Source organism: Podarcis raffonei, chromosome 14, assembly GCF_027172205.1.
Source record: "Podarcis raffonei isolate rPodRaf1 chromosome 14, rPodRaf1.pri, whole genome shotgun sequence".
Classification (NCBI taxonomy): Eukaryota; Metazoa; Chordata; class Lepidosauria; order Squamata; family Lacertidae; genus Podarcis; species Podarcis raffonei.
The window spans coordinates 11,699,291-11,726,429 of NC_070615.1; the positions used below are offsets into that span (position 1 = coordinate 11,699,291).

A 27,139-nucleotide genomic window follows, 5' to 3' on the forward strand; every position below is an offset into this window, starting at 1 on the left:
AGCAGGATGGGCGACCGTGGGCTGCTTACACACACACTCTCCGTCTAACCCATCTATACCTGAAGAAGCGTCTCCACCCCCATCGTTCAGCCCGGCTGCTGAGGTCCAGCTCTGAGGGCCTTCTGGCGGTTCCCTCCCTGCGAGAAGTGAAGTTACAGGGAACCAGGCAGAGGGCCTTCTCAGTAGTGGCTCCCAAATGTCAAGGAAATAAACAACTATCTGACTTTTTGAAGACATCTGAAGGCAGCCCTGTTTAGGGAAGATTTAATGTTTGGTGTTTTATTGTGTTTTTAATATTCTTTTGGCAGCCGCCCAGAGTGGCCGGGGAAACCCAGCCAGATGGGCGGGGTGTGAATAATAACAACAATAATTTGTCATCATATTGCAGGGTTTGGGGGGGGGACCCAAAATGAGTGGGGAGGGAGGAGGAACCATGTACACCACTGTGAGCTCCTTGGAGGGAGGGATAGGAATAAAATGTAGTAGGGACTATAACAGTTCTCTACTTGTAGCTGCTTGGAAAACCTTTCTTAAGAGCAAACATCCCGAAGTGTTACAAAGCGCCCATGCAGTGTATTGCTAGATTCCTCCTCCTGCAAGCTTCTTCAGCACCTGCTGTCACTGGTTTATTATCCGAGCACAGGAAGGAGATGGTCTTTGCTTGGAGGGCTTGCAAAACGTGCACAGTGCAGGGAAGATTGGTAAGAATTGAGAGTAACCAAAGAATGACCCGAGGGAATGAGCAGGCAGATGGCAGTGGCAGAGCGAATCAGGTCAACCAAAGGCCTGGTTAAAAAGGAACATTTTTGCCTGGTGCTTAAAGGTGTGTAATGAAGGCGCCAGGTGAACCTCCCTGGGGAAAGCATTCCACAGACGGGGAGCCACTGCAGAGAAGGCCCCGTTCTCGTGTTGCCACCCTCCGGACCTCTCAAGGAGGAGGCAGACGAAGGAGGGCCTCACGGAGAGTGAGGCCGAGGAGGGGCTGGCGCCGCAGCATATAGGCTGCTGTAAACGCCCCCTCGGAGGCACCTGGTTGGGTGCCTGCCGATGGGCGTAGGCTCCAGCCAGGTGAGTGGGGGAGGCAGGGGGCTAACGCCCCCTGCTAGGGGCGGAGCTCGGGCTCCCGGCCACAACCACTCCCCTCTCTTCCAGGGAGGAGAGTCTTTATGGCTTTATAGGTCAAAACCAGCACTTTGAATTGGGCATGGGAACTAATTGGTAGCCAGTGCAGTCAGACCAGGATTGGTGTAATATGCTCAAACCGTCTTGCTCCGGTGAATTCTGCACCAGCTGAAGTTTCCAAACCGTCTTCAGAGGCAGTCCTACACATTGCAGTAATCTAACCTATAAATGTAATCAACAAACCAACTTTTTCCATGCCTTCCTCCCCTGAACAGGCCACATGATCAAAGAATACGAGGACATCTCTGCCCTGTGGAACAACAGCTACAGCACCATCAAGCTCCCTTGGCAATATTACGGCTGCGGGCATGCCATCTATAACAACACCTTGTACTATCAGCGTGTCGGACGCAACATTATTGTGAAGTAAGTAGCTGAGGGGGCAGCAAAGGGGCTTCTGCTACTAAGCTGCGCCACGTCAGGGAGAGGGAACCCGGCGACCTCTGCTGAATGGCAGTAAGGTAGCTCAGCAGTAGAGGATCTGCCACCCTGGCATCTCCCAATTCTGGAGCCCTGGAGAGCCACTGCCAGGAATCCCAGACCACACTGGGCTCCACGGACTGATGGGGCGAGTCTTTGTAAGGCCATTTCCTTTGTTTCTCATTGCTGCCATTCAACAGAGACTCGCTTTGAACAGCTTGCTTCGCCCAGGGCTTAGCTTATGGGACGAGTGTGAATCGTGAGGCTCCGTTGTGTGGGAGCTGGGATTGCAGCCTTGGCGTTATAGGGGTGGCTGGATGCTATTTCGAGAGCGAGCGAAAGATTCCCTCTGCCCTTTTGCCCTTTCCAGCATCGCCCTTGATGCTGACGCCAACAAAAACATTTGCCTTTGAGAAGCAGGTGTGAGCGCCTCCTTGACCTTTCTCCCTAGGGAAGCAGGCAGACAAATGAGGGGATCGTAATTTGCTCTGTTTGAGACACTCCCTGTTTCTTGGCAAGGGGGTTTAGAGATGCCAGACCTCTTCCAACAATGGCCTTTCATCTCAGCAGTGGAAGCGGCTGAAGTGGGAGGAATATAATGTCTTAACTGTCCATGATTAACACTCAGAGGGAGATTGATGGTGCTAGCAGCCGTTTGAAGGTTTTGGGGAGTTTGGTTCCTCTGACAAAAGACTTGTAAACCAGGCAAGAAACAGATTGCAGAACGGATAGCATCAGGCAGAATCTTATGTTCCAAGACATGTGCATAAAGCTTTCATGCTTGGTAGTGGCACCCATATTTCTCTTTGGCTGTGCCTTTGATCTGTTTTGTCTTCCTGCTTTGGCAATGTATTTTGAAACTGACCTATGGTGCAATTCTATGGTTGGGGTGTGTGTGTGTGTGTGTGTGTGTGTGTGTGTGTAATCAAATGCAGTTCATCCACCACATAGTTTGACCTGGCAGGCTCTTGTTCTCTCCCCCCCCCCCAAAAAATAATATTTATTATTTTCAGTAGATAAACATAACAAAAAAAGAAGAGATTAACAATAATAAAGACAAACAAAAAATAGGAGAAAAAGAGAAAAAAGAAAAAAGATACATACAACATATTACCACTTAATTAATTAAAATTAAGTACCATCCATCTTCATAAACATAGTATTTGACTTCCTCGAATCTCTTCCATCCGAATTTCTTAGTAATTATATGTAGCAGTTTCCAATATCAGTGTTTCAAAAGACCATGTCACAGTCCTAATCATATTACATAACTTTCCTTATTTATAAATTTAATTCCATTTTAATCCTAGGCCTAATTGTTTCTTTCAAGCGGTTACATATCTTTAATATTACAATATTTATTCAAATAGTCTTTAAATTTCTTCCAACCTTCTTGGTGTTCCTCTTCTTTCTGGTCGCGGATTCTCCCGGTGAGGTCAGCTCTTGTTCTGTCCATTTCTGGGATTCAACTTTTTTAAAAAACTGTTTCCCTCCCACTGAGAACAATGGCTTGTGGAAAAACAAGACTTCTTCAAACAGTTGTTTATGGTCCCATCTTGCTGTCCCTATGGAACGCAGTTGTTGCTGTGGTCTAAACCACTGAGCCTCTTGGACTTGCTGACTGCCCGTTATTTCATCATGGTCAAATATTGTCAGATATTCAATGAATCTTAAGAATTGCCTTGTGGCCAAGCGGCAAAGTAAGCCTTAGCTATTGACCGTCAGTTGTATATCCAGGGAGACGCAAGTTTCAAATGGAACAGAGTGGTGCAAATTTGGCAGAAGAGGTGAATCGCAAAAGCATTGACTTTGCTGCCTACATAACTGCATTCAGAAGGGATGCGGGTGGTGCTGTGGTCTAAACCACTGAGCCTCTTGGGCTTGCTGATCGGAAGGTCGGCGGTTCGAATCCCCACAACTGGGTGAGCTCCCGTTGCTCTGTCCCATCTCTTGCCAAGCTGGCAGTTCTAAAACATGCCAGTGCAAGTAGATAAATAGGTACCACTATGATGGGAAGGTAAACGGCATTTCCGTGTGCTCTGGTTTCCGTCACGGTGTCCCATTGCACCAGAAGCGGTTTAGTCCTGCTGGCTACATGACCCGGAAGGCTGTCTGTGGACAAACGCCAGCTCCCTCGGCCTGAAAGCGAGATGAATGCCGCAACCCCATAGTTGCCTTTGACTGGACTTAACTGTCCAGGGCTCCTTCACCTTCACCTTTTTACCTTGTTTCCCTAAACCATGATTAACACTAAACCCAGGTTTGGTTCAGTGATGGTTAATTGAAAACAGAAGTGAAACCTTGCAGCCTTGCTGTGGCTGTACCAGAGGAGAACCAGAAACTGCGCAGACTGCACTCCCATGACCCTGTGGTTCCAAACTGTGGTTTAGTGTTACATACGAACACAACCATTGGCTCTCTTGGGGGCAATGAAAAGAGAGACAGGTGCATTCTGCTATTCCCTCTTAACTCTTAAGTGACATGTTCTGTACTTTGAGGAACAAAAGGGAACATCATTTTTAAGAGCTTCTTTGCCTTGCTTGCTTTGAATGTTGAACTGTCCTCAGAATGACCTTTTCCTTCAGCAAACTTCGTGGCAGACTTGCTTCTCAGCCATGTGGTCCCAATCTTAGGGTGCATGCCCATCATTTTGGACCCTTAAACCACATTCAAAGCTTCTTTCCCTCAAATAAATCTGGGCACGGTGGTTGACTCCCCACAGAGTTTTAATTCTCAGCAATCCTTAATAAACTACAGTTCCCAGAATTCTTTGAGGGGAAAGCTTGCCACGAATGTGCTTTAAAGGGATAGCATATGCAGCCTGCGGGTGGCATCATTAAGGTAGAGCTCAGTTCCTTTGGGTTGTGTCGTGCGGTCAACTCAACTTTTGGAAGATTCTCAACAAACCGTATCAGCCCTTTTTTGGGCACTTTTTTGAATTACATTTCAGGGCTTCCTGATCTCTGTGGCTCAGTTATCCAAACATTTCCAGTATATATTTTTTAAAAAACAATGCTTTTGTACTTCAGAGAGTTGCTCATCCCGGCTCTGAGAGGGCAAGAACAAGACCAGAATGCTTGCTCAGTTCCCTTGCTTGGAAACAATTTTTGTTTTTATTTCCTGGTCCCAGTTTATTTGATTGGATTTCAGAATTTGCCACCCAAGTCATTAGAACATAAGAAGATTCCCAATGGCCCATCTAGGGTGTCATCCTGTTTAGGGAAGTTTTTAATGTTTGGTGTTTTAATGTGTTTTTAATATTCTGTTGGGAGCTGCCCAGAGTGGCTGGGGAAACCAAGCCAGATGGGCAGGGTATAAACAAACAAACATCATCATCGTCGTCATCATCATCATAGCAACCACCCAGATGCTTGTGGGAAGCCCAGAAGCAAGACACGAGTGCAAATCTCCTCTTGTGATTTCCAGAAAGCACATTCAGAGGCACGCTCCATTTTAGCCACTGATTTCCATGGAAATCAGTCTAGTCTTCTGCTGCCTGTAAATTTGCCATCCAAATGGCATCTAATTTGCAGGCATTCTTCTAATCCCTCGGGACATTCTTCTAATCCCTCGGGACATATCCAAATGACATCTAATTTGCAGGCATTCTTCTAATCCCTCGGGACATAAAACCTATTGGAATTTTGACAGATTGAACAAAGGACTCCATTTTTATTGGTAACTGAAATGACTCACACATGGATCCAAACTTGTATGAGCTTTCCAATCTGCCTGTTTCAATGTTCTCTCCTCCTCTTCTCCCCAGAAAACCTTTCTTTGGTGATCTCTACAGAGGCCCCGTCCGCACTATGCATTTAAAGCAGTATCATCCCACTTTAAACTACACTTTCTGGGAAGGGCAGTTTGTTAAGGGTGCTTTGTGTGGTTCAGAGACTCCTATTCCCATCACAGAGCTACAATCCCTCTTCCCAGGGAACTCTGGAGGGGAAGTAGGGTACGCGTGGTATAAAAAATAGTCTACTTTGGTAAAAAATTATATTCATTGCTTCCTCCTGTTTCCCCCCTGGCCCAGTCCACCACTGTTCACAATGTTTTCAACACTGTGATACATCACCAGTTGAACCACAATATACCAATATATCACGATGTCTGAAATAAGGATGGAGCTCTGTGGAGGCATCGGCTGGCTTCATCACCATCATCATCATCATCATAATAATAATAATAATAATAATAATAATAATAATAATAATATTTTTATTTATATCCCGCCCTCCCCAGCCAAAGCCAGGCTCAGAGCGGCTAACAACATTAAAATGATACAACATTCTAAAATCATTTCATTCTAAAATCAATTCAAATCAGATTAACGGCAACCACTGGGCTAGAGTTCTGTGAGGATTGCCAAAGGAGGGGGTCAGGCTGTGCCTTGGCCAAAGGCCTGGTGGAACAGCTCTGTCTTGCAGGTCCTGTGGAAAGATGTCAAGTCCCGCAGGGCCCTAGTCTCTTATGACAGAGCGTTCCACCAGATTGGAGCCACAGCCGAAAAAGCCCTGGCTCTGGTTGAGGCCAGCCTAACCTATCTGTGGCCCAGGACCTCCAAGATGTTTTTGTTTGAAGACTGTAAGGTCCTCTGTGGGACATACCATGGCTTTTCCTGCATTGTGATTTTTGCTGGCGCTTGCTCTTGTGGTTCGCTGCCCCTTGCAAATGGCAGAGGAGAATTGAGCCGGCTGAGTTAAAAGGGGCTGCAGGAATCGAGAGAAGCATTGGCTGGCTTCACGGTTTTTTCTGCATCGTGATTTTTGCATAGCACACACACACACACACATCGTGATTCACAATATATTGCCAGGTCCAAAATTTTAATAAGGAATGGGGGAAATTCACAACTTTTCTTAAAGACCATTGTAAACAGCTAAAATCATTAGTAGGATTGGAATAGTGCTTATAGTTTAAGGTTGATTCTGGACTTTGGAAGAGGTAAAGGGTTTGTATTAGCATAAAAGATGTGGGAGGAATTGATTAATAATAGGACCCACAAAGGGGAGGCTGGAAGTCCAGGAGATTCCTTAGAATCTTGTTTTTATGATTTATGTTTGATATAGCTCTGTAAAGTTGAAAAACCAAATAAATAAATTTAAAATATATATATTATGCAAGCAATAGCATGATACGGACTTCGGTTTTGGATGATATATTGATATATCACCCAGCTCTGGTAGGTTACCCAGAAGGGAATTTGGACTCGGACAGGTTCCCAATCTGGATTCATGCTCTTCCATTCCTTTCAATATAAAACACACGGAAACAAATAGGGTGTGTTAATTTTGTTTTATAAACCCCTGCCCTCCTGCCGCTTGAGCCGCTCTGAAGTATTTTGCTTCAAACCCTCTCCGCAGGTACGACTTCGCAACACAGTCCTCGCAGATGCTCTCCATCAAAAACGCCTGGTACTTTGAGCGCAAGTACCTCTTCGGCGCTTCCAAATCCTACTTCAGCGTCGCCGTGGATGAGAATGGGCTTTGGGTGCTCTACCTCTCGAGGCCAGACGAACACATCATGGTAGCGCACGTAGACGAGGACACCTTCTCGGTGCTGCGGTACATCAATACCACGTACCCGCAGTCCAAAGCCGGCAACGCCTTCGTCGCCTGCGGGGTTCTGTACATCACCGACAAGAACCACACGCATGTCGCCTTTGCTTATGATCTCTGGAGGGAAAGGCAACTGGACACCAGCTTTGAGTTGAAACTGTCGCTATCCGACGCAGGCTTTGCTTCCAAAGTGTCCCCAACCAAGCAGGACGATTCGTCGTTTGTGCCCGTTCTGGCCATGCTTTCCTATAACCAAGGGGACAAATGCCTCTGCACATGGGAACATGGCTTCCTGATGCAATACACTGTCCATTTTGTCGGCTGAATACGCTTGGTACCAATCCACGAGGGCCATCTTTGCCTGTCGTCCATATTGGAGATTCGGCTCTCCAAACCTTTCGGTGAAAACAACTGCACATCTCCCATTTGAGGAGAGTCACAAAGCAATGTGTGTACAGACAGGGCGGCTTGTTCTCATCCCCCCTTTGTGTTCCCAGCGTAGATGTTTAGATTACGTAGGCTTCTGTGGCTTTGCAGAACAAAGGCTGCTCAATGTCGTAGCGAGCGGTGCATGCCGGCAGAAGCCGAGTGAGGCTTTGTTTCGCAGAGAAGCTGCAGTGTGGGAGGAAGGCCCTTTCAAATGCCATGTGCTTCGAGCGCGGACGGAGGCATGTGGCACCTCTCGTCAAAGGACACCAGGAATGCGTCTAAAAGCCTGCAGCTCCCATGCGGCGCTCCTTCTTCTGGGTCACAGTGGCACCATACAGTACATTTAAGGCATGCTTGGACCACTTTTGCGTTGGAACGGTAGTTTTTGTTAAGGGTCCCTGTGGATCAGAGGTCTTGGGTTGTCTTCTAGCAACCCCCAACACCCTTTAACCAACTGCAGTTGCTGGATTTATTTTGGGGGAAGCCAGAGCTGTAAAAGTGGTGCAAGCGTCCTTTTAAATGTATGGCTGGGGTCCATGCCAGCCATTTTTAAACTTGCGAGGGCTGTGCCTGGTGTTCCCTGCCCACTAGCACAAGGCTTTTGCACTAGCAGATGGGAGATTTTAATGTTGTGGAATGGTGGGATCCAATGCAACAGAAACTTGTTGCACAGCAGTGACCCACCTGCAGGCAACGAAGTCCTCCTGCTGCAAAGCACCTTGCCAGCAGAAGAAGTATACCACTAAGTGACAAACGTCGCAATGCAACCTTCAGTGTATTGGTCTCTTGGCTGCGTGTGGCTGCTTAGGTGGTCATGCATATTGCTCTATATCAGCCTTTCTCAACCTGTGGGTCCCCAGATGTTGTTGAACTACAACTCCCATCACCGCTAGCTAGCAAGGCCAGAGCTCAGGGATGATGGGAGTTGTAGTCCAACAACATCTGGGGACCCACAGGTTGAGAACCGCTGCTCTAAATGGTCTTATGGGCCATCTCATCGAACCCTGATCTCAGAAATTCTAGGAATCTTGCAACCTTCACAGCAGGCGTGCGGCAGCTTTGGCCCTCCAGAAGTTGCCAGACGACAACTCCCGTCATTCCTAGCTTCCTGAGACTGATAGGAGCTGTTGTTCAGGGCCATATGGAGGGCCACAGGTTCCTCACATGTGCCTTACAGTTTCTGCTCGAATATCTCGTGACAAAGAAGCCACGATTGCCCTGAAGCAGCCTCTTCTCCTGTCAAAACAGCTATTTGCTTGACGTTTTGCCAGAATAGAATGCCCTTCCATTTCAACTAGCTGTTGTTTTATGCTCTGGAGCAAAAGAGGGAGATGTGGAACATACTGGGGGAGGGAATGCTTCTTAGAACACCCCCTTCAGCTCTCTTTAACATGATAGTCTCCAGCCCTGCTCTGTCCACTGAAATGTGTCCTTGAATCCGAGATATCATTTCAATTCTCCGTTGAAGTCATCCCCGCCCCCAGCACCTTTTAGCTGTAATCTTGGCTGAATGTCTCTCTCTCTGTGTATATATTTCTCAACTGGGGAATAAAGATGCATGTATGACAATCTTGGCAAATAAAGTGGACATTGGCCCAACTGGAATGGACTTCCTGACTCCTGTTGCAGCCGAACACAGCTATTTTGGAAGGATGTGTCGAACGGCGATGGGCATGGCGGTATTTGTTCAAGGCAGAGAAATGTTTCTCAAAGTGGGAAGTCTGCAAAAGTAATCGGTCAGAGGGCAACCTCTGGAAAAGATCTGGGGGGAAACAGATGGCAAAAACAGAGGTGCACCTACCACTGTGAAGCCAAAACTAACTTATATGCATCCTTGCATTTAATGCACAAGGCTTTTTTAGAAAAGAAATTAAAATAGCATTAGCAGGCAAGTGTGAAAGAGAATTGTACTCTGCGGATGAATGTAAGCCTTCCCTTTCATTTTTGACACTGCTCCTGAGGAAAATCCCTCTTCAAATAATGGGAAAAAAACCAAATGGAAGATGTAGACTCCCCCTTTTTTACACACACAGAATTGCGTGCAAGGAATAGGAGCCCAGCATTGGTGCAAGATGACTGTGGGCAAGACATAGGATGTAGGGAGTGGGGCAATATTATGATGCCTCTGCAGTAGATTGGAGGAGCATGAAGAGAGAGGAAGGTGTGTCCTCTCTGTGTTCTAGGATGCATCTGAAAGTTCATACATTATAAAATCTGTCTTTTCTCTGTCTTTTCTTCATGAAGCTTATAAGAACACCACGGGACATGGGTGGTGCTGTGGTCTAAACCAGAGCCTCTTGGGCTTGCCAATCGTAAGGTTGGCAGTTTGAATCCCCACGATGGGTGAGTTCCCGTTGTTTAGTCCCGGCTCCTGCCAATCTAGCAGTTCGAAAGCACACCAGTGCAAGTAGATAAATAGGTACTGCTGTGGCGGGAAGGTAAACGGTGTCTCCATGCGCTTTGGTTTCCATCACAGTGTTCCGTTGTGCCAGAAGCGGCTTAGTCATGCTGTCCACATGACCTGGAAAGCTGTCAGTGGACAAACGCCGGCTCCCTCGGCCTGAAAACAAGATGAGCGCCGCAAAACCATAGTCGCCCTTGATTGGACTTAACCGTCCAGGGGTCCTTTACCTTTTTTTTAATAAGAACACCAAGCTTTAGAACAGATTTGGGGAAATGCGCCCCCAGAGGCCTCTTTCTCTGGCCCCACTTTGTACCCCCCTTGAGTATATTTGCCTGGCCGTAAGGTGCCCTTAAGACGCGGGTGGCGCTGTGGGTTAAACCACAGAACCTAGGACTTGCTGATCAGAAGGTCGGTGGTTCAAATCTGGAAGCTGGAAGCTGCACGCCGGCTCCCTCGGCCAATAAAGTGAGATGAGCGCCGCAACCCCAGAGTCGTCCGCGACTGGACCTAGTGGTCAGGGGTCCCTTTACCTTTACGGTGCCCTTGAACTCATCCTTGCCTCGATGGAAAGGAGAGAGGGGGGTGCATGAAGTAACTAACCTGCTGGATTGTGCCACCCACTTTTGCCTCTGGACCCACCCACTGGCATGTGGCCCCTGGAAAGTTGCCCCGAAGGGAAAGCGGCCCCTCTGGATGAAAGGAGGTTCACCAGCTGAGCTGGGATAGCTCAGTTGGCATAGCATGAGGCTCTTAATCTCAGGGTTGTGGGTTGAAGCCCCACATTGGGCAAAAGATTCCTGTTTTTGCATAGGGTTGGACTAGATGACCCTTGGGGTCCCTTCCAATTCTACAATTTAAAGTGATGGTTTTGACCTATAAAGCGCCTTAAACAGCTCAGGACCGCCTCTTTCCATATGAACGTACCCCGGACCCTGATATCATCTTCTGAGGCCCTTCTTTGTGTGCCTCCTCCTCAAGAGGGTCAGAGGGTGGCAACACGAGAACGGGGCCTTCTCTCCAGTGGCTCCCCGTCTGTGGAATGCTCTCTCCAGGGAAATTTGCCTGGCGCCTTCATTAAACACCTTTAGGCGCCAGATAAAAATGTTCCTTTTTAACCAGTCTTTTGGTAGACCTGATGAACATCCCATTCTTCTTCTTCTTCTTCTTCTTCTTATTATTATTATTACTATTATTTTTTTTTTATTTAAATGTGGCTCTTTTGGGGGGGGTATTATTGGGTTATTGCTTTTATTTTTATTCTATATACTATGATTTTTTTTTTTATGTGAAGCGCCCTGAGACCTCATATATTCCAGCTGCTGTCTCCTTAAATACCTGTGGGCAACTGTTGCTATTACGCCTTGCAAAGTCTCACGCTACCACGACGACAAGGACTGTAGGGCATTCCGTGAAATAAAAGGAATTTATTTAACTTACAAAGGTAAAACTAACAAAGGACATTTGCTTTCTTTCCATATATATATATATACTTTGCAGCTTGCACTTAAAATTGCCTTTAGACAAAGGTGCATTTTACTCCATCTCATTCATATATATGTATATTTCTCATATATATATATATATTTCTGATTTAGAATACAGCACAGACACATAAATTCTCACTGGAGGGGAAAAAAATACAATTTGTTAAACATTTAAATACACAGACATCAGTTCCGTTATATCTTGGTAAAGAACGTGTCTTCCTGTTTTACAACAGAGAAAAATACATCTAAGTATGACAAACAATAGCTGGTATATTACAAGCAAACAATATTGACCTCTGCATAGTTTATACAATATGCCGTGGAAACAGTTCAAGATTACCAATTTTGTCAACTATTTACTAGCTGGCCACATGTAAGCCTGACATTCATCTGAAATGTGGCATGGGTCTATATCAGTAGTTTCTTCTACAGCTTTGCTTTAAGAAAGATCAATCTGTATGGTTTTTTCCCCTTCCTTCTTTTGCTTTTTTTTTTGCCCTACGTAAAAATAAAACTCAGAACTCAAAAGGATGACTAGAAAGAGGTTTCCTGTTCACAACAAACACTTAGTGCTCACAAATTACATTCCTAACGCAAAAGGCAGGACTCGAAATAATGGCAGGGGGAAGGAGCAAGGTGGAATCTGATATTAGGAAAATCACGGCGCCTCGGATGAAAACAGAGACCTGTGTTGCATTCTCTCCCACCCTCACCTCTCAGTAGTGACTTGAACTGATGTCATAATGTGGCTTGGTTTCCTGCCCTGTCCGGCCAGTGGTATGGATTGGAATGTGGAGAAATGCAACAAATCGTATCGGGACAGTGGTCAGCTGTACCAAACGTTAGGAAAGGGAAAGGGGGAGAATGCCACAGGGCCTCCGTTTTGGTGGGCGGCCTGGTTCGTTTCAATATGTCTTCAGCGCAAACAGAAAATCAAAAGTGGCATACGATTCCAAGGAAAATCCCACAGGTTCCAAGGAATGTTATTCTGTGCAAATTACAGTACTCCAACGGTGCATTAATGCTAATTCGGGGAGGGGAAAACATAACAGGGGAGTCTCGGCATCAAATAATATACACTTCAGCCCACAGTACATTCCCCATTGCACACAGCTTCACGGATTGTGTGGTAGTCACATTTTCATAGTGGCATGACCCAAAATAATAATAATAATAATAATAATAATAAAGAACGACGACATCAACAATGTAAAATCACGCTCACTTCGAATACCCTTCATTATAGCAAATCATTTTCAAAATTGGAGGTGGGGGGGGGCGGTTTGCAGACATGCTTCAACTTAGCGGCAACGATTTGGAAGAGAATATCCTGAAAAGTACATCAAAAATAGCTTACTTTTAGGGATTTTGCTGCAACTGCAGGCGAATAAGCATCTTTTTGCTTACTTTAAGTAAACAATCTCATGGGTCACAGAGCACAAGCCCATCGGTCACTGTGCAAGGGACGTCGGCGCCCGTACAGTGCATGCATTCCCAGCCCATCAATTCATAAACGCAGTGTTTTAAACGAGAAAAAAATAAAATAAAGGTGTGTGTGTGGGGGGGGGGTTGAAACACCGCTCTTCCTCTTAACTCAACTATATAGCAACTAAAGGCTGCAATAATTAACTCTCGATTATGAAGCGTGGCGACACCCCTTCTTAAATGCTCGCTACGCCACGGTACCGGTTCCAGCCACGTTTCTCGGAAAGGGAATGGCGGCGGCAGCGGCGGCAAAGTCTACAGAATGTCGCAGAGGCTCGATGGGATGCTGTAAGCGTTAGGGAGAACTCGCATCTTCAGGGTACCATCCGCTCCACAGGAGAAGATGCGGTTGCCTTGTGCCATCTCAATCTGCATGACTCCGGTGCTGAGGTTTCGGAAGATGGACTGCTTGGCGTGCTCGTGCTTAAACGAGTGGATCAGACCGTAGCCTGTCAGCCTCCACACCTGCAGGAAGAGAAGGCGGACAAGGACCTTGTCAGTCGATTTTGGGGACCCGGGTGATCTCATTTTTCTCCTTTAGTGGAAGGAAGGGACAACAGCTCGGTGGTAGAGCTCGTGTTTCGTATGCAGGTGTTCAATTCCTGCCATTTCCAGTTAGTAAATACCAGGTAACAGGTGATGGTAAAGGTGTCTCTCCCGGAGACCTTGGAAAGGTAAAGGTCCCCTAGACGGTTAAGTCCAGTCAAAGGTGACTATGGGATTGCGGCGCTCATCTTGCTTTCAGGCCAAGGGAGCCGGCGTTTGTCCGCAGACAGCTTTTGGGTCATGCGGCCAGCATGACTAAACTGCGTATGGTGCAATGGGACACTGTGACGGAAACCAGAGCGCATGGAAACGTTGTTTACCTTCCTGCCACAGTGCTACCTATTTATCTGCTTGCACTGGTGTGCTTTCGAAATGCTAGGTTGGCAGGAGTTGGGACAGAGAAATGGGAGCGCACCCCGTTGCATGGATTCGAACCACCGACCTTCTGATCGGCAAGCCCAAGAGGCTCAGTGATTTAGACCACAGCTGCTAGGTAAGAGAGACAATATTGGGCCTGGGTGTACAAATGGACTAGACCTGGTTTAAGCCAGTTTCCTAGGCTCCAATCCTAGGACTAGATCCTCAGAAGGTCCCTATCCTAGGACTGAATCCATATAATGTGGGGCAAGACCCCCGGGAGAGGGGCATGCTTAAGCACACATAAACGCTGGGTCTTAGACAGCACATAAGCAGAGCACAGCCATCGTGGCTGGTAGGCACAGACAGGCTTAGCTTCCATGAATCTACCTAATCCTCTTTCTTTTTTAATTTTCTTTATACTTTTCAGGTCTATACATTTCACTAATTTTACAATCATTTTAACCTTTCAAAACTTGATTTCCTTTCCCCGTCTTTCGGCGGTTCTTTAAATTTACTTTTAATATCTTCCGCCTATCCAAATTAACTAAATTTGCTCATTTATTCATCTACTTTAAATATATACTCTTGTAAAACTGCAGGTTATGACAATAATCCTGCCAATGTTTTTATCCGTCTACAATTTATATGTAAATATTCAATAAACCATTTCCATTCTTTTATTTAAAAAGTTTGTTTATCTTGATTTCTTATTCTTCCGGCAAGTTACCTGCCTAATCCTCTTTCAAAGCCTCCGAGTTGGTGGCCGACCCTGCTTCCTGTGGCAGTGAGTTCCATAGTTTTAACTATGCACTGCATGAAGAAGTACCGTATTTTTCACTCCATAAGATGCACTTTTTTCCTCTTAAAAAGTAAGGGGAAATGTCTGTGTGTCTTATGGAGTGAATGTGTGGTCGATCGCTGACTCCCTTTCTGGCCCCGCCCCCTTGCTCAGGCCTCCATTGTTGAATGTTCTGCAAGGTGGCTGTTTGTTTCCCCAGCGACATGTGACTGGCTGATGAGATTATCTGTCTGGAAACTGCAGAAACGGCTCCCTTTCCTTTCCTAAAGAAGCTGCAGAACTGTGAGTTGAACCCCATAAAAACAGGATTTTTTCCCTTTGCAACGTAAGCTCAACAACTTTGAGCTGATACTCAAAAAAGGGGCTTTCCCCCTTTACAAAAGAAGTTGCACTACCGTGAGCTGATCCCCCCAAAAACGGGGCTTCCCCCTTTCCTCCTCTAAAAACTAGGTGTGTCTTATGGTCAGGCGCGTCTTATGGAGCGAAAAGTACTTTCTTTTGTCTGCCCAGAGTATTCATAGAATCGTAGAGTTGGAAAGGGACTCCAAGGGTCATCTAGTCCAACCTCCTGCAATGCAGGAATCTTTTTGCCTAGTGTGGGGCTCAAACGCACGACCCTGAGATTACGAGTCTCATGCTCTACCGACAAAGCTATCCGGATGAAGGTGGTGGATGGAAGTCACTGCATGCACCTCAATTTTGAGGAGCGGAGCAGTCAGCCTTGCAGAGTGGGGCAACACCTGCACCATTTTTCTACGCAGTGCACACAAAATGTATTTTGCCAGCCTGTATCAGAGGTTACAGAGCGCAAGTTCACCTGAACTTCCGCTTACCTTCACATTGCCTTCTGCGGAGCCCGTGCAAAAGCACTCTTCGGAAGAGTCGAGGGCGAGCGCTTTGATCGAAGAGTCGTGGGCTTGGAAGGTGTGCAGGGCCTGCCTCTGTCGGATGTCGAAGATGGAGATGTGCCCTTTCCTGCCTCCCGAAATCAGCAGCTGGTGCTTGGGTGCGTACTGTAGCACGGTGGCACCGTGATCGTGACAAGTGAAGGCTGAGTGAGGAAACAAACGACCAAGCAAGCTTTTAGTACAGTGCTACCTCGGTTTTCGAACAGCTTGGTTCCTGAACAACTCGGAACCCGAATGCTGCAAACCCAGAAGTAGGTGTTCCAGTTTTCAAATTTTGCCCCGGAAGCCGAACGTGCTCCTGAGCGTCCGTTTTTACTGTTTTGCAGCAAATTTGAGTCCCCCGCACAGTAATTCAGGCTTTTTTGCTACTGTTTTACCCTTAAGCAGCAAATTTATCCCCCCATCATAATTAAGGCTTTTTTGTGCTTTTTTTTTTACAACAGTAGTAGTAGTAGTAGTAGTAGTAGTAGTAATAATAATAATAATATAAAAGGTTCATCCTCCCCATCCACTGGCCATGTTGGCTGGCACCCATGGGCATCAGTGTCTAAAACCAGCAATTTGTATCTGAGTTGACAGTACCTCAGTGGTGGCAGGCATCTGTGAGGTTAGTGGGGCAGAAGGCAGTGAACCCAAATGGTAGGTGGAGCCAGAACCAATGACAAGCACAGCTGCCCTGTGATTGGCTGTAGGTATGACAGCTGGCAAGCGGTGGCTGGTAGAGGGCAGGCTGCGATTGGTGGGGCAGTGCCTCATTTGCCTTAATGGACCAGCTTCCACTGCTGTACCTGGCATGACTGCCAGCGGCAAACATCTGGGCACCTCCGACAAAAATATGAGCTTGTGGAGCACATGATCACTAGCAAAAGGGCAGTACACACCACCATCCGCAGGACTAAGCAAGACTCCTAACCACAACTTCCAGGAATACAGGAACGCATCTCAAATCACTTGCACATCACAGAGCTAATACAAATATGTATTGCAATAAACCTACCATGTATGAGGCTGTTGGATGGTGACACTAAGGTGTCCCACAAACACACATTTCTGGGAAGAAGAAAAGACACGCAAAAATAAAATTAGTATTGCTTATTCTTTAAGCGTACTGATCGCTCCTTCCTCCCATTTTTTTGCCCTTTGGACAGACCTGTTGTCATTGGACTGCCCAGAGGTGGCTACTAGACTCGAAGAGGTAATGAATGCAAAGTCACTTGTGGTTTTGCTGTGGCACTGCCAGCTCTGAAAAAGAAGAGACACAGAAATGCTATTAGGCGAGAGGTACAAAAGGGCTCGTGCCAACTTCAGAGGGTTCTGCGACATCATCATCACAAGCAAAACAGTCGGGAACACAAATGTTATAGCTACAGATGAACAGCGTAATGGCAGCTTGAAAACGAACAGGAAATGGAACTAAGCAAGCAATTAACCCTCTCATTTATAACTGCCGTTTCTCTTTCTGCAATTGCTGAGAAGATAAACAATAATGAAAAATGTGAAAGTCTTAAAGGACATTGCACTCATAAATTAAGGGTTTCCTGTGACGTGCAAAGTTCAAAAACCAAACCATGGTTAACCATCTAGTGCAGGCAGGGCCATAACCCAAGAAACATGGGTTTGCTTCTTTTGTTTGAAACACTTTGAAAACCACCGTTCATCGTGATGGATTCTAGGGCGATGTACAGCAATATAAATAGAACAGAATAAAACATCACAACTGGCATCCTTCCTTAAGAGAGTAAAATGAAGGGGCAACAGAACACTTAAACTATAAAACATATGAAGCCAGGAGGCACCATAAGACAAATATAAACGCCTGGGCGAAGAACAATGTCTTGCTCTGATACTGCAAATGTTGGTTCCTTGGGAGGGTGTTCCAAAGAGCACTCCCCCCAAAAGGCTTCCCCCTTTCTCTTGGCATAACCACACAGTTGCTCTATGTTTATTTTTATTTAAGCATTTCTTTAAGGAGCTCAAGGTGTACAGAGTTCCATGTCCCCATTTTATCCTCACATCAACAACCCTGTCAGGCAGGTTAGGCTGAGAGTGAGTGTGTGGCTGGCCCAAGGTCACTCAGTGATCGGGTGGGGATTTGAACCCTGGTCCTTCGGGCGTTATTCCAACACTCCAACCATCACACCAGAAAAGAGGTGACTCAAAACAAAAACTTGGCTTGATTTACTTACCAGATAAGGTTTAGGATTAGTTGCAGTTTGGTTTACTTGCCAGATACTTAAGAATCCCTCTCCATCAGCCACACCACACTGCAAGAGACAGACGCCACTCATTTCATAACAGAATTCATGACTTTTATGAAAACGTGTCAAGAGCAGCTATTTTTCAGTAACCAGGGCCTATATTGCTACTGTTATTCCAGGCTACTGTCATGGAGTGGTTGGACGCAGAGGAATGGTGGGAGGAACCAGCTGGGGAACCACCAAGGGAAGAAGGCTCAGAGACTGGGGAGTGGCGGTAGGACAGCAGTGAGTGGTCAGAGGGAGAAGACTGAGAAGAGGAGGTGCTGGAAGCTGAAGGGGAACAGGGCTTAGTGAGCAGGGAGAGTCTGTGGCAGAGAGAAGTTCAGAATCAGAGGCGGAAGTGGAAGCAGGAAAGGAGGGAGGCAAACAGGCAAAGATGATTCAGATTGGTGAAGTGTCACAGGTGTCTCTCTGTCCTACTGCGACAAGCTCCCCTCCCCACTTGTCTCCCAGAACCAGAAGAGGCATAAAAAGGGCAGAGGAGAGGTTGGGTTCGCACAGATGCAGTCTCTGATTGTTTGGGGGAATCCCTGGAAAGGAGGGGACTTAGGCAGATGTGGGGAGGCAGGGTCCTTCAGTCTCAGCAATTGATCCATGGGGCAAGACCTACCGGGGGTGTGCTCATGACACTCTGCCAGTCTGTGCAGATCATATTTTTGCTAATAAAGAGTTAACCCCAACTTGCACAGTGTGATTCACTGCTGGCTCGCTCCGGACAGCTATGCACTTAACGTTTGCTTAAATTCCAGTGGCAACTTTTTGCAGCTGTTAGATGGCATAGTTTATTAGAAACCAGGAACCATCACTCTAAGCCAGAAATGGGGACACTTGTGGCCCTTCAGGTGTTGTTGAGACTACAACTCCCAGCATCCAATGACATTTGGATGGCCACAGATGCCTCATCCCTAGATGGGCGTACAGTCTGAGGTTGCAGAAGGCAGCTCCCTATTTCCCTTTGATCACAGCTCTGTGGTCAGCACAATTTTGTGCTTGTTCTCTTTTTTAGAAAATGCTTGCGACCAAAGTTTAGCAATGCACGTTTCAGTAATGCTCATTAACAAACTCTTAACACAGCTTGTTGCTGTGTTTATGCTTCTTCCATTCAACATCTTTTACCTCTACTGGTGTGACTGGTCCTATTCTAATGACTGCAGAACACTGTCCTTTAAGGAAAGGATCTCCAGAATAATAAACAGTCCAGTCCTACTAAGCACTAAGCCCCATGGAGCTCAATGGGCCTTAATCCCAGGTAAGCAGGCATAGGCCAGAGGAAGCCTCAGTGCTGATTCAGAAGTACAGATGGGACCACTCACCTTATTGCCCTGAGAATTAAAATACAATCTAGTAACCCGTGCATTGCCTGCTTGTCGGAAGCACACCAACTGTTGTGGCCTTGTCCATTCAAACATCCGGACACTACCATCCTGGGCTCCTGTAAGGTCTGAGAAACACACAAGAGACCAAGTTAACATTTCACTAAACGAAAGAAGAAAATGCGATAGATCGCAATTACTATAGCCCTATTTCCTCCTCCTATGAAATCTGCTCCAACTACTTTCTCCCTGTTTCCTAACTTTTTATCCCCAATCTTCAATCTGCTAAAAAAAAGAAAGTCAGCAGGAAAATTCATATGCATTTCTGCACATATTTCTCCTAACAAATGCATTTTTTGGTAAACAAATCTGCCCAATATGCATGGTTTTGAAAGCGATTTCCCCAAAATACAAAAATACTGTATCTTACTTTCGATGATATACACATTTTTGTGTGTACTTTGCCCCCCGCATGCACAACTTTTGTATTCCTTTTTTGGTGGGAGAACTACGCAGCAAGACTGGGATAAGGAAATCAAAAGATGGCCGCATCTCAGTTTGTGTGCTGGACCAGGAATTGCAGATTAGTTAGGCTCCCACGGAATTGCAAACATATTACATTTCTCCTCCCTGCCTGCTATTTCTCCCGCAGTTAGAACTGCTGCACAGAAATTACTCACAATACTGATGGACTGGATGGGAAGTCATTCTCTTAACGTTATTCAGATTCCGCTTGATGAGCTTAACGCAAAAGAAAATGAAATCATAATCAATCCACTTTTTCTACAAGTCTGGACAATAATACATACTCAAGAGTAAGAGATTACAGTGGTACCTCAGGTTACATAGGCTTTGGGTTACATACGCTTCAGGTTACAGACTCCACTAACCAGAAATAGTACCTCGGGTTAAGAACTTTGCTTCAGGATGAGAACAGAAATCGTGCAGCGGCAGCGCGGCAGCAGCAGGAGGCCCAATTAACTAAACTGGTGCTTCAGGTTAAGAAGAGTTTCAGGTTAAGAACGGACCTCCGGAACAAATTAAGTACTTAACCCGAGGTACCACTGTATGTGGGTTCTGGTGTCTTTTCCTATTCAGATGTCCCAACCCTCCCTGCACTAATCTGGAAGCATCTCTCAGTGAACTTGGTGCGATTTATATCAGAGTGGATCAGAGCAAAATCTCACACTTCAGCTCAGAGGCTGTATGTCTCTGCACGTTATGGCTGTAGGTTCAAAACTACCATACATGTCAGCTATCGCCATGTAGTCATCCCTTTATGCATGAGAGCTTATCATGTGGATAAAGTTGTTTTATTTGTGCCATCTCAGAAATGTAAAAAGAAAGAAGGTTCTTTTTATCATATGTGGTGGTCTTGTGGTAAGGTTAAAGCTCACTGGGAAATGATATATAATGTATTGAAAAGGATGTTCAAAATAACCTTTGTAAAAACAACAACCCAGAAGTTGTTTTTTTTTTGGGGGGGGGGGAATTATAGGGACAGAACTGCCTAAACTGTATAGAAACTTATTCATGTATGCGACTACAGCAGCAAGAATGCTACTCGCCCCAAAGTGGAAAGAAGCAGAAGTCCCAGCAAAGGAAGATACAAAAACTTAAGGAATATGTAGAAATGGCAAAACTTACCGGAAGAATAAGAAATCAAGATAACAAACTTTTTATAAAAGAATGGAAATGGTATAGTGAATATTTACAGATAAATTACAAACAGATAAAAACATCGGCAGGATTATTGTAACAACCTGCGGTTTCATAAGAGTATATATAAGGTAGCAAATTAAATGAATTTGGATATGCAGAAGATATTAAAAAATTAATTTAAGGAACTGCAGAAAGAGGGGGAAGGAAGTCAAACTTGGAAGTGTTAAAATGATTGTAAAATTAATGAAATGTATAAACCTGAAAAGTATAAATAAAAATTTAAAAAACTTTAAAAACATTTGTGCCCCCTCAGATCTTTTTGATTATTTATTTTTTTGGGAGGGGGAGAGATGTCTGTGTGTGTGTTGGGGGGGAGGGACCATTTGCAGTGGTGTGAAGAAAGCAGCTTGAGCTGAGTTGCTGCACATGGCTATTTTGACAAAGGGAGCAATTTCAAAGCAGCCTTCATGCCCTGGTTGTACAAAGCATGGTTTGTCAGCAGCAAAAATAAAATTAAAAAACTGAACATGTTGGTCATTTTACCCTGCGCACAGTGGTGCAGTTCTCTCCCACCACCATACATTCTTGACACATCCTGCTACGTGAAAGAAAATGCAAAATGCATTATGCATCCTGCAGTTAAACAGCACGTGGTTTTTCTATGATCAGGACATCCTTTATGATGGGCTAAAACGTGCGATTACCGTATTTTTCGCTCTATAACACGCACCAGACCATAACACGCACGTAGTTTTTAGAGGAGGAAAACAAGAAAAAAATATTCTAAACGAAATAGTGGATATATGATTTTTGTGGTTCATGCTGTGGCCACAGACATGTGATCTGACAGTGAGTTTGGAGTAGCCCAATGCAAAAATCCTGAGGATCCATGTGGATCCATGCTTTGTAACCATGGAGGAGGGAAGGAAGGGGAACCATGGATCCTCTGCTCACGACTGCAGCAGATCCCCCCCGCCACCCGCAGGCATTCGCTCCATAACACGCACAGACATTTCTCCTTACTTTCTAGGAGGAAAAAAGTGAGTGTTATGGTGCAAAAAATTTGGCATTTGTTGCCATCTAGTGGCCATTACACCATCTCATATCTTGTACGGAAATAAGGGGGAGGTGGGACAAAGGACTGTATCCAAAGCGCTCTGTCTGCTAGCACACCAGGAGACAGATAGAATAATAGAGTTGTACAGCTGGAAGGGACACCGAGGGCCATCTAGTCCAACCCCCTGCAATGCAGGAATCTCAACTAATGCATCCATGACAGATGGCCATGACAAGTGAGTTTTAATTGTTGAGCAACAGAGAAATCCAGTGGAGAAACTTGGGCAACAGATCGCACTACTATTGTGCAAACAAGTTATCAGCTACCTGCTTATGTAGGTAAAAAGGTAAAGGACCCCTGGATGGTTAAGTCCAGTCAAAGGCGACTATGGGGTTGTGGCGCTCATCTCGCTTTTAGGCTGAGGGAGCCGGCACTTGTCCCCAGACAGCTTTCTGGGTCATGTGGCCAGCAGGACTAAACCGCTTCTGGCGCAACGGAACACCATGATGGAAACCAGAGTGCACGGAAACACCGTTTACCTTCCCGGTGGAGTGGTACCTATTTATCTACTTGCACTGGCGTGCTTTCAAACTGCTAGGTTGGCAGGAGCTGGGACAGAGCAATGGGAGCTCACCCTGCCGCGGGGATTCAAACTGCCAACCTTCCGCCTGGTAAGCCCAAGAGGCTCAGTGGTTCAGATCACAGAACCACCTGAGTCCCTACCTGCCTATTTACTGTCTTGCCACAGCAATGTTCCACAATGCTTGTTATTCATGGTTGCTAGACATGATGACTATTACTTTGCCTCCACCACTGGAGGCTGAATGCAGGGAGCGGGGAGGGCTCTTGTGCTTGGGTCCTGCTTGTGGGTTTCCCCACAGGAACCTGCTTGGCTCCCAGTACATTTCCGAGCACAATTCAAAGTGTTGGTGCTGACCTTTAAAGCTGTAAATGGCCTCTGCCCAGTATACCTGAAGGAGCATCTCCACCCCCATCGTTCTGCCCGGACACTGAGGTCCAGTACCGAGGGTCTTCTGGCGGTTTCCCCACTGCGGGAAGTGAAGCTACAGGGAACCAGGCAGAGGGCCTTCTCGGTAGTGGCGCCCGCCCTGTGGAACGCCCTCCCATCAGATGTCAAAGAGATAAACAAATACAGTGGTACCTCGGGTTAAGTACTTAATTCGTTCCGGAGGTCCGTTCTTAACCTGAAACTGTTCTTAACCTGAAGCACCACTTTAGCTAATGGGGCCTCCTGCTGTCGTTGCACCGCCGGAGCACAATTTCTGTTCTCATCCTGAAGCAAAGTTCTTAACCTGAAGCACTATTTCTGAGTTAGCGGAGTCTGTAACTTGAAGCGTATGTAACCTGAAGCGTATGTAACCTGAGGTACCACTGTACCTGACATTTAGAAGACATCTGAAGGCAGCCCCGTTCAGGGAAGTTTTTAATGTGTGACATTTTGATGTATTTTTAATCGTTGTTGGAAGCCGCCCAGAGTGGCTGGGAAAACCCAGCCAGATGGGCGGGGGTACAAATATTATTATTATTATTATTATTATTATTATTATTATTATTAGCCACTGTCTGAACAGGATGCTGGACTAGACGGGCCACTTAGTCTGACGCAGCAGCCTCTTCTCACGTTCTTAAACTGGCTTTAACTTAGAGCTGCAGTGAGTGCAACCCAGGCTTGTTTGAAAACCTGTGGTGTGGCTGATTAGAACAGCCACACGGAGACACAGTCACTTACCACGCCAGCTCCAGTACTTGTTTGCCCGCTGCCCAACCATGGCATAGACGAAGTTGACGAAGAGGAGACAGGCTGCATCTGAGCCACTGCAAAGGACGCTGTGCTCGACTGCGTGAGCGTCGTGGTAGAGCCACGGAAGTCGAGGTCGTCCGAACTGAAAAGGTGAGAAACAGAGCATTAAGATTTAGTTACTTTGTCTTAAGAGAAAGTTGGTGCGACACTGGCTGCACCTACGCTTTTCACAACGGATAATGCAGTATATGTCAGGGGACTGCCATCAAGAGAGGGGAGGGAGGCAGGAACATACAGGCAGCCTCCCCCTTTGCTGAGCAACAGCACCTTGTCAGAGACTGGTGAAGGCGAAGCCTCAGGAGAAACGGAGGAAGAGAGAAGGGGGGCAGTGAAGCAAAGGCTCACACATGCTGAGGTGAGCCACAACACCGCTCCCAGGAAAACAGAAAGGGAGACTGACGTGCTGCTCCCGTCGCATAGTTCTTGCCAGGGAATTAAACATAAGGAAAAGAGGAGGAGAAGGGGGTTGCCCCGGCTTTTGTGCCGGAGGGGAAACTGGAAGAAAGCACTCTCGGAATCTGCTAGTGATTGAGGCAGACATGGATTTTGGACATAGTTTTGCACCAATAAAACCTGTAAAAGGCAGGTCGGAGCCTGGCTGTTTACTTCGTGAGCAACCATACGTATTCCTGACAGTATATCTGCAGGGCAATCCTACCATTTATTCACAGCCGGGGTTGGGAGCGGGGAAATGCAGAGGCAGAACAACTGTCATGGACACTGCCCTGATCGTTCGGCTACAGGCAAGACAGTAGGTAGTGTTGGAAAGCTTCTTCCTTCTTCCTCCCATTATCAGTATGAAGTAATCTAGGAAGCTTACTTGTGCAACAGCTCTGTATTACCCACATTAACTGACAGCAGTTTTCCAGGGTTTCAGACAAGGGACATTTCCACCGCTAACTGGAGGTGCTGGGTATTGAACCTGAGACCTGAGCGTGCAGACACCAATCTGGAACCTCTCCTGATTCAGATCTTACAATGAAGTAGAGCTGTGTGCCATCAGTGTAAAGGTAAAGGTAAAGGGACCCTGACCATTAGGTCCAGTCGTGACCAACTCTGGGGTTGCAGCGCTCATCTTGCTTTATTGGCCGAGGGAGCCGGCGTACAGCTTCCGGGTCATGTGGCCAGCATGACTAAGCTGCTACTGGTGAACCAGAGCAGCGCATGGAAACGCCTTTTACCTTCCTGCCGGAGCGGTACCTATTTATCTACTTGCACTTTGACGTACTTTCGAACTGCTAGGTTGGCAGGAGCAGGGACCGAGCAATGGGAGCTCACCCCGTTGCGGGAATTTGAACGGCCGACCTTTTGATCGGCAAGCCCTAGGCTCCTTGGTTTAACCCACAGCGCCACCCACGTACCATAGGCCATCAGTGTACTTGGTGGCTATTCCAAAACGCCTTATGACTGCTCCCAATGGTTTCATATAAATGTTAAATAGCACTAGGGAGAGGATAATATGCTGAGGAATCCCATAGAACAAGTGCCAGAGGTCTGAGGAACACTCACCCAGGCTACTCTTTGGACACAGCCCTGGAGATACAGACAGAACCACTGTCATACGGTGCCTCTAGTACACATCCCATGTCATGTCCAATGGTATCAAAAGCCACTGAGAAACCATGCAGAACTAACAGGGTTGTACTCTTCCTGTCCCTCTCATGATAAAGGTCATCCAATTGGGCAACCAGGGCCAATTTGATTCCAAAATTGTGTGTGAACCCAATTTGTAGTGGATCTAGATAATCTGTCTCTTCCAGGAACACCTGCAGTTGCCTGTAACCAAATAAAATACTGGAGGATACTGGCAGGGTATGGAAGAAACACATTGTCTGTATGCCTGTCTGATCCTAACCCCCATTTTCGCTGGCCAGGTTTAATTCAAGTCCATCAAACCTCCTTTGGGGAAGGTTCTCAGGCAGGGTGGAAGGAGAAAGAACTTGCTCATGTGAAGATCAACTCTGTATACCCAAATGGAAACCAGAGTTGGAGGTCATACATTTTCTATTACTGGGGAATGATCAGGAGCTCACCAAGTTAGTGGCTAAATATCTCTATTTGGTTTTTTGTCATGAAATACACTGCAGATGCCTGACCTCCCTGGAGACCTAGAGATGCGACGATAGACTGCTCTGCCTCCTTTCTTTTAGCAAATGTTTTTTGCCACTGGGGAAGTGGTCATTCTGTATTGATTTGTTTTGGGTGTTTGTATGTGATGCCAATAAAAGGTTTGATGATAATGATGATAAACTGCTTTCGATCAGAAAAATGAAAGATCAGGAGTAGCTGGGCCTATAGATCAGGCCTGTGGAGGGACGCAGGTCACATGGAAAGCCTGCTCATTCACAGAAGATCAAAGTATATGCAGTCCGTTCTCAAGTTATGCAGAAAACAAGGGGCATCCCCCCGCCTGCATGTCCATAAAGAGCCTCGTTGAATAATGCAGTCTTGCCAATGCATTCTGCACCAGCTACCACTTCTGTATCAGACACAACAGCATATTCGAGGTATTTATTATGCATTCAACTCTCCAGTTAAATAGAACCACAAGGCATGAATAGCCAACCTTTTAGATTCTCGGTCAAACTCCTCTCCAATCCATATGTAAGACTGAGCAGCCAGCAGGGCTGTGACATCAAGTTCCTGAACATCATGCGTGGAAGCTAACACTATCTCGTTGATGTTTGCCTGCACAGCACAAAAGAGAAAAGCAAGACGCTTTAAGCCCTGGGCCCTATGGCAAGCACAAGGACATTTGACAATCAGTAACTTTATTTAATTACGTTTATTTGTTGCACTTACATCCCACATACTTGGTTCTTCCGCACTCAATTAATCCCCACAATAACCCTGCGAGGTAGGTTAGGCTAAGAGGCGATGACCTCTGTGAACTTCATGGCGAAATGAAGATTTGAACCCTGGTCTCCCAGCTCTTAGTCTGGCACTGAACCACTACACCACACTGGCTTTAAAGCAGTGGTTCCCAACCTTCTTTTGGCCATGCCCCACCTAAGCATCTCTAAAATCCTGGTGCCAACCTGCCCCCCTGGTGACATATAATTCTTATTATTCAAAAAGTGAACTCCTATTCATGTGGAGGAAGCCTAAAAGGCCATAACTTGGTCTAAACAAGCTTCCAAAGAACAGGTTTTCATTACCTTTAAAAGCCAGTATTTGTCAGGTTCACCGGTGCTCAGAGAAGGTAGTGACCCAAAACACCACTCCGAAAAATGGCGACCACTCCAACTGAGCAGCTACTGAGCAGTCGCATTCAGGGGGAAATTCCACAACTGTTGACTGAGCACTCCCAGAGCGCTAATCCCCCTGAATGTGCCCAGTGCATTTTCTGTTTAGATAACCTCTCTATTGTCACCAGCTGACTGCCGTGTACATTCTGATTTTAATTTTTAAAATGTGTATGTCACAATACATATTTATATACTGTATAT

The 27,139-nt window shown here is 46.2% G+C and overlaps 2 protein-coding genes across 14 annotated transcripts in view; one reads left to right on the top strand and one right to left on the bottom strand.

The window, feature by feature from the left end:
• The window catches only part of GLDN (gliomedin), a 39,578-nt gene extending 30,384 nt beyond the window's left edge, over window positions 1–9,194 (top strand). Inside the window, exons 9-10 of the mRNA XM_053365755.1 lie at window positions 1,398–1,548; window positions 6,966–9,194. Coding sequence (XP_053221730.1) covers window positions 1,398–1,548; window positions 6,966–7,485 — 671 coding nt within the window. The 3' untranslated portion in view covers window positions 7,486–9,194. The remainder of the gene's footprint in view (window positions 1–1,397; window positions 1,549–6,965) is intronic.
• Window positions 1–27,139, bottom strand: part of DMXL2 (Dmx like 2) — a 530,204-nt gene that overhangs the window by 416,952 nt on the left and 86,113 nt on the right. For 12 of the 13 annotated variants that reach the window (XM_053365727.1, XM_053365736.1, XM_053365733.1 and 9 more), the window contains 9 exons: window positions 26,257–26,378; window positions 23,619–23,772; window positions 19,830–19,890; window positions 19,150–19,277; window positions 17,765–17,842; window positions 16,729–16,820; window positions 16,576–16,628; window positions 15,504–15,721; window positions 11,403–13,430 (listed from right to left, as the gene is read on the bottom strand). The exons of the other annotated variant lie outside the window; for it this stretch is intronic. In XM_053365727.1, the coding sequence (XP_053221702.1) occupies window positions 13,221–13,430; window positions 15,504–15,721; window positions 16,576–16,628; window positions 16,729–16,820; window positions 17,765–17,842; window positions 19,150–19,277; window positions 19,830–19,890; window positions 23,619–23,772; window positions 26,257–26,378 (1,116 nt within the window). In that variant the 3' untranslated portion in view covers window positions 11,403–13,220. Of the gene's footprint in view, window positions 1–11,402; window positions 13,431–15,503; window positions 15,722–16,575; window positions 16,629–16,728; window positions 16,821–17,764; window positions 17,843–19,149; window positions 19,278–19,829; window positions 19,891–23,618; window positions 23,773–26,256; window positions 26,379–27,139 lie in introns of those variants that run through there. 13 annotated transcript variants of the gene reach the window in all.